Below are 7500 nucleotides of genomic sequence, written 5' to 3'. Positions count from 1 at the left end.
GTCCATTGGAGCAAAGGGAAGAAGTGAGCGAGAGTGCGAGTGCGAGTGTGAGTAGTGGGCGCTGCAATGCATTGGATGAACGAACGCATTGAGCCGTGCCGCCGTTTTGGGGGGGTGTGTGTGTGTGTGGTGGGGGGTGCGTTTGAGGTTTGAGCTATACTCAAAGGCCTTTGTGGTCCTTGTTAGCGAGCGTGAAATAGCAGGTCCCTGCTACGCCGCCACCCCCCCACCCCCCACCTCCATTTTCTTCTTCGACTGGATAGTAAGGGCTCAATGACATGCTATTCTTTAGGGCCCACAATGGCTCCTTCATTGTAGCCCTGGCTCGGTCTGGACGGCCCCAAGTTTTTTTGGGAGACATCTGCTTTCTGGAGGTGGAGGGGCGGGGTGGAGGGGTCTTTGCATTGGGGGGGATGGGATGGAATGGGACGGGGTGGGGGTGGAGGGGGGGGGGTCCTTTGGATTGGGGGGTGGGTCTGGGTTATGGGGTCAGGAGCTGGTGTGTTTTCTTCTTATGTTGAGTAGTTACAAAGCGCAAGCTTGCCTCTCGGGGAGAAGAATATGGTGGCGGTGAATGGGAGGACTGTTTTCACTGTTCCATGGTGTGTTCCACTGTGTGTGTGTGTGTGTGTGTGTGTGTGTGTGTGTGTGTGTGTGTGTGTGTGTGTGTGTGTGTGTGTGTGTGTGTGTGTGTGTGTGTGTGTGTGTGTGTGTGTGTGTTTGTGTCTGTGTGTGTGTGAGTGTGTGTGTGAGTGTGTGTGTGTGTACTCTCTAGATTAGCTGGAACCCCCTGATGCAGCACGTATCCTTGGGTTATTTCAGAACGCCCAATGTTTTCGCTCATCGATGCATCTATCCGCACTGAGGCTTTACTGTTGAAGCACTTAATCGCAATCAATAACAACATCTTGCCTCTCTCTCTCCCTCCTTCTCTCTCTCTCTCCCTCCTTTCTCTCTCTCTTTCTCTCTCTCTCTTTCTCTCTCCCCATCTCATTCTCTCTCACCCCTTCCCTCCCTCCCCCCTTCTCTTTGTCCACCCTCCCTCCCACTCCTCCCCACTCCCCCTCCCTCTCTCTCCTCCTCCCCCCTCTGTCTCTCCTCCTCCCCCTTTCTCTCTCTCTGGCTCCCTGCTCTCTCCTCCTCTCAACTCGCTCACTCGATCCCTCTCCGCGGCGGCACGCAGACAGTGGAGAGAAGAAGGTCTCTGCCATGCCCGGTTCTCCTGTGGATGTGAAGACTCATTCCAGACCGGCCGCCTCCGCCATGCCTCCTCTGCCCTCCGTCAACCCCAGCGGCCCCCGGCCGGCCTCCTTCTCCACCACAGCCTGTGAGTAGTGTGCTCGTACTGCCACACATGCCACATGCCACCTGCCACGGCTTCTGGCTGCCTGGGCTTCTGGCTCGCTATTTTTCTGCTGTTGCGGTTGTATTTCTCTCTCTTTTCTTGCCTGGGCCTGTCACTCCATCTGCCTTTCTGAGTATTCCTCTTTATTTTCTGTTGTGGTTTTCTTTCTGTCTGTCTGTCTCTCATTCTCTCTCTCTCTCTCTCTCTCTCTCTCTCTCTCTCTCTCTCTCTCTCTCTCTCTCTCTCTCTCTCTCTCTCTCTCTCTCTCTCTCTCTTTGCCTGGGCCTCTCACTCTGTTATCTGCCTTTTCTGTGTATTCCTCTTTCTTAACCTGCTTGCCATTTGCCATTCTATGTCTTTCTACTGCATGTTCTTCTCTGTTCAACTGTTTTTGTTTTTCTATCCTTCCCTCTCTCTCTGTAACTCTCTCTTAGCCTGAGTTTGACGTTCCATCTCTCGTTCTGTATTCCTCTCTCTCCTTTCTTGTTTTTGGCTCTCTGTTTCTCCATATCTCTCTCTCTCTTAACCTTCATTCTCTCAACCTCTCTCATTTCTCTCCTCTATTTTTATCTTTCTCTTTGTTTCTTTTTACATTTTCCTCCATGACTATTGACCCAATCTGCTGTTTACTGTTTAGGCTGAGATACTTCACACCGTCATGTTTATCTTGTCGTTACGTTGTTGTGATTTTGGAAAATGAGATTGCTGTCTGGTGTCAAACAGGGCCTCTTTATATGGTTTAGAGGTATATGTTGAAATAGTGTCGTTGCTGAAGAGGTGTGTTGTCCCTTCTTAAGCTGTAACTGTGATAGAACATTGAAATGGTGAGAGGGGTCAGTCGTGTTTACGTGAGCTCCTTCGGGTGATTTAGAAACCCCTTGTAGTCACTTGCAGTCCAATAAGAGCTATTGCCCCCTGGTGCTTTCTTTAGGAAATGCACCCCTGAGTAAATATTCAGAGGCTGTGTTTGTTGACTGTTTCCTGTTATGGAGTTACACGTAAATCATTGCAGTCAAACAGTGGACCTTCTGTTTTTTAGCCCATCATAGCTGGTAGCTGTGAATGTTAGCCCCTTTTTTGAAAGGTCTTTTCTCAGCCTTTTGGCTTTTCCCACAATCTAAGTCAATGCCCCCTTACTGTTGACACGTTTTATTTATTTTTTTCAATAATATTAGTAGTGTACATAAGCTTTGTGCATCCATGTAATGCTGCTACTTCTGCTTGTATTGTTTGAGGTTCATACAGATATGCCGTTGTTTACACAAGGACTTAATTCCCCAATTTTCAAATGTACAATTAATTATTGGATGGCATGAGCCTTTGCTTAATTAATAAGCAACTCTTATTATATCATTATAACACCATCTTGTACTGACTCACTTTACCCATTGCACTTGATGTCCTCCTCTCATTCCCTCTCAATAATCACAAGGATGAATTAACAGGGTTATCCTTTTATGATAATATATATTTATAATTATAACTATAAATATGTTATTATTATTAGTAGTAGTACTACTACTACTACTACTACTACTACTGCTGTTGTTTTTATCAATACTTTTATCACTTTCCTGCTTGATACCTGACTCTCCATCTCTCTATTCCCTCCTCTCTCCATTTCTTTCTGTCTTTCTTTCTCTTACACTTCAATCTCTCTCTCTCTCTCTCTCTCTCTCTCTCTCTCTCTCTCTCTCTCTCTCTCTCTCTCTCTCTCTCTCTCTCCCCCCAGTGACCAACGGGATGAACCACTCCCCGCCCACCCTCAACGCGGTGCCCTCCCCTCCCCAGCGTTATAGCAACGGGCCCTCCTCGTCCTCTTCCTCCTCGCTGGCCAATCAGCAGCTCCCGGCTACCTGTGGCGCGCGCCAGCTCAGCAAGCTCAAGCGCTTCCTTACCACGCTGCAGCAGTTCGGCAACGACATCTCGCCCGAGATCGGAGAGAGCGTGCGAAACCTCGTGCTGGCCTTGGTGGTACGTTTACTCCTGGACTCCTTGGTCTTTTTGATTTTATGTATGAGAGTATAGTGAAGATAGTGACAGGAAGTGAGTGGGGAGAGAGAGATGAGGATGGGTCGGCAAAGGATCCGGGGCCTAGGGAAGCACTACCCCTTGATTTCTAAGCGCTTAACCATGCAATAGCCCCATATCCTCCCTAAAGTGAAAAGTAAGGATAAATAACAATAAGCTATCCCTAATTGCCACTGGTACCACTGAAGTTTGAAGTGTGTTTTCACTGTTTAGGATAAGGTACTGCCACATACATGCACTAGTCCTTCATCTGTATCTCTGCCATAGCGTGATGGGAAAGTGAGAATCTGTGATTAAGTTTAGCAACCGATTCACATGGATTTGACCTGAAGAGTTTGGAGAGGTCTGGTGAAAATATAGACCTATCTAATGAAAATATAGACCTACACATATATTTGGTGTCCTCTGGGGAAAACAACACAGGGAACAGGAAGTTCAGATTTCATTTCTTGAGACAGACATACAGCCCCCCGCCCGCCCCCACCATGATGACTGGATGGGCTCAAGACGATAAAAAAGAAGAAAAAAAAAAAACAGACATATCACGTCCACTTTAAAACCTTTGGATACTGGACGGGTACACAATAAAAGCAAAACAAAAGCCCAAAACATCAAAAAGAAATTGAAAGCAGACTTTATGGCAGACATTATTTCTTGTTCATCGCAACATGATACGACGGCTGGAAGGATGTCTTCATAATATTCCTTGATTCTGACAGATGGACTAGTTATCTAACTTCCCCAAGACAAAATATTGTTTTCTGCAGGAAGCGTTCTGGCATGTTACCTGATAAAGCAGAACTACTTACAACATTACGGTCAGCTTTCATTTCCTCTGCAAAAAGACATAAAGTCTGCAGACAGAAAGAGTCTCAGATAGACAGACAGAGAGAGTTCAATGCTCCTGCTGTCACGGAGGTATGATTATGCAGCTCTTCGGAGGGAAATATGTTATGACAAAGGGAGGGGAAGGGAGGACGAATTCTTTCATTTCTGTGTGATTCACTTTCTTTCGTTGCTTTTTTGCTGCTATTTCCTGTCCAGAACTCCACGGTTACCATTGAGGAGTTCCATTCCAGACTCCAGGAGGCAACCAACTTCCCTCTGAGGCCATTTGTCATCCCCTTCTTAAAGGTAAATAAAAAATAAAAGCTCTCTCTCTCTCTCTCTCTCTCTCTCTCTCTCTCTCTCTCTCTCTCTCTCTCTCTCTCTCTCTCTCTCTCTCCCTCTCTCTCTCTCTCTCTCTCTCTCTCTCCCTTCCTCCCTATGCCTTCACCGTTTTAGCCGAAAACCTCTCAGCTGGACGTAGAGCATTTCTCCAGTTCTCTCTACGTAGTTCTATCCCTGTGTACAGTAAAGCCAGGTCCATGTCATTAATCTAAGGATCATATTGTCTGTCCAGCTGTGGCTCTGCTTGTCTGTCAGTTCTCTTGTTGCCCTTGCCTTCCCGTCTCAGCATCATCTTCATTACAGTAAAAACACCTAACAGATGATAGAGGTGTGTTTATGGCTAGGGGCATGGATGACACACCACCACACCACATCATCCCACCTTATTGAGACAGATGGCAGGTAGGCTCTTGTGGTGGTTACACATGCTCTCTGAGGAGGATGTCCTCGTCTGGAAGCCAGCATGTCCATCTGGAGCTGATGTGTTTGTTAAGGAACCCAGTCTGAGATGTTGTTTTCAATCATGGCCGCTGGGTCTGGTGCGTTTCAGTATTAACTGCTGATGGCGTGGTTACAATGGATGGGGAGACTTGGGATGTCCACTGCTGACTGAAGCTGTTGCACTTTGGCCTCTTACTGTCATGTCTTTCTTTCTTTCTTTCTTTCTTTCTTTCTTTCTTTCTTTCTTTCTTTCTTTCTTTCTTTCTTTCTTTCTTTCTTTCTTTCTTTCTTTCTTTCTTTCTGCTTTGTCTTCTTCTTCTTCTTCTTCTTCTTCTTCTTCTTCTTCTTCTTCTTCTTCTTCTTCTTCTTCTTCTTCTTCTTCTTCTTCTTCTTCTTCTTCTTCTTCTTCTTCTTCTTCTTCCTCCTCCTCTTCTTTCTCCTCTCCTGTGACTAATGTGTGCTAATCTAATTGGCTACAGTCCTGAGTGAAATGATATACCTGTTAAAAGCAGCCGTGTGGGGAGCAGAGAGCCTTTGAAACCCAGTCCGGGCCTGCTATAGTCATCAACAGCCACCACTGCCTGCCACAGCCACCACCACGCGCCGTTGGGCACCCACCGAGCTTCCTGACAAGCAAAATGTGGTACTAGTTTTGCTGTCCCATAGGATTGTTCAGCCAGGCTTGTTCAGGGTGGCCAGCAAACAAGACAAGATTGGTAGAGAATCTGAAGAGGACCTCTATGGTCGAAACATAGTTCTGCCATGGAATACAGCACACAAAAAAGAATATTAAGTGTGCGGACTCCTCACTCTACTGAGACAAGCCTGGAGGAAAATGTGATGGACGCTTAGGCAGACTTCAAAACCAAAGCCAAACCACTTTCTTTTTCCCCTTGCCATTAGCAGGCGTTGGGACTATGAACGCATCGGGGGGTTGGTAAAAGCAATTGAGGAAGTCAACAAAGCAGACATCGGCTGATGTCGGATACTATCTCTGATTCCCACGATTTACGATACTTCCTGACCCCCTCCCTTCCACCACCACCCTCCGGCGTTTCCCTCTCTTCTGGTCCCAGTATCTTTTCCCCCCGCTGCCTGTCTGTCTGTCTGTCTGCCTGCCTGCCTGCCATTGCCTCTTCCTCTACCTCCCCCTCTTCAAACAGATTCGTTTGGGAGACATGTTCCGAGCGCTCGGAAGTGTGAAACACGACTATAAACCATTCCAGCTCTTTTATGGGTCCTGCGCGCCATATGGGCTCCGGGGCAGATTAGCACAGGCGTCCGCTGCGTTTGCCTGTCCAAAAAAAACACGCAAAAAAAAAATGAAGGCAAGAGCATCTGAATGACAGACGGCGTATGTAGGCGACGGGGTCCTTTAAGACGGGGCTACAGGAAGTGAAGGATAATTATGCACAGAGCAGTCTGGCCTCCATTAGTGCTCAGAGACAAAGAAATCGAGCGACAGACAGACATGCAGACTGACAGACATACAGACAGACATAGAAATGGCACGGTTTTTGATGTTTCCCTGAGACGGAGGGAAAGATGGCGTTAGAATGGAGAGAAATCAAGAGACAGAGAGTCAGGCAGACAGAAAGACATGCAGGCAGACATAGAAATGGCAAAGTTTCGATGTTACCCGAACATGGCGGGAAAGATGCCATTAGAACGGAGAGAAATCTACCGACAGAGAAACAGACAGACGGACAGACGTAGACATAAACATAATAGAAATAGCATTTTTGGTGTTCCTTTGGGAAACAGGGAAAGACGCAATTACAATGACAGCAGTGCTGCGTCAATAACATTGATGGCCGGCCTCTTTTTGAAGTCTCCATGCCTGGGTGAATGGATGGAGGTCAGAGAGTAAAGAAGTCAGGTTAAGAGGTCAAGTTAAGGTCAGAGAACTGTATTTTGGCCTTTCCTAATAAAAAAAGAGAATTAATGGAGATAAATAAGAGGAAAAACAAGAGATAGAGTCAAGATGATGATGACAATGAAGAAGAGCTGTGGTCAATTGAGTTAGAGTACAGTGACTGCCAGTAATGTCTTCTGGGCTTGCTCCTCTTAAAGCCCCCCTACACAGTCTGTACAGTTGCCACACAAACCGCACCAAGACAACCTCAAAGGAGCAACATCCCTCCCGCTTGGAATCCATCATGTTACCGTAGCAACTGCTTTCTGACACGACACTCACCACCAAGGGCCTTTTTGGGTCACCATCTGAACACAACACACAACACACACACACACACAAAGATTGCCCGAGTGCATTCTGGTTAGGGCTCTAGAACCTTGGGCCAAGACGTTCTGCTGAATGGATAATGTGATCTGGAGCGTGTTCCAAAAGCGCCGCCACAAGATTATAGCTGCTTGTATTGGAAACATGCATCCCTCCTTAGATTCGTTCAGCTTGGTGGGATTGGGTCCTCTGTGTGTGTTTGTGTGTATGTGTTTTTTTGCTCTACCACTGATTGATGGCTAGATTGTGTGTGTGTGTGTGCGTTCGTGCG

The 7500-nt window shown here is 46.9% G+C and overlaps 1 protein-coding gene across 2 annotated transcripts in view; it reads left to right on the top strand.

Moving 5' to 3' along the window:
* The window catches only part of cbfa2t2 (CBFA2/RUNX1 partner transcriptional co-repressor 2), a 69020-nt gene that overhangs the window by 48865 nt on the left and 12655 nt on the right, over positions 1 to 7500 (top strand). For both annotated transcript variants that reach the window (XM_063216387.1, XM_063216388.1), the window contains exons 2-4: positions 1184 to 1327; positions 3078 to 3319; positions 4421 to 4510. In XM_063216387.1, coding sequence (XP_063072457.1) covers positions 1184 to 1327; positions 3078 to 3319; positions 4421 to 4510 — 476 coding nt within the window. The remainder of the gene's footprint in view (positions 1 to 1183; positions 1328 to 3077; positions 3320 to 4420; positions 4511 to 7500) is intronic.

Source organism: Engraulis encrasicolus, chromosome 14, assembly GCF_034702125.1.
Source record: "Engraulis encrasicolus isolate BLACKSEA-1 chromosome 14, IST_EnEncr_1.0, whole genome shotgun sequence".
In the NCBI taxonomy this organism is placed as follows: Eukaryota; Metazoa; Chordata; class Actinopteri; order Clupeiformes; family Engraulidae; genus Engraulis; species Engraulis encrasicolus.
This window is presented reverse-complemented; position numbering and strand designations above follow the sequence as displayed.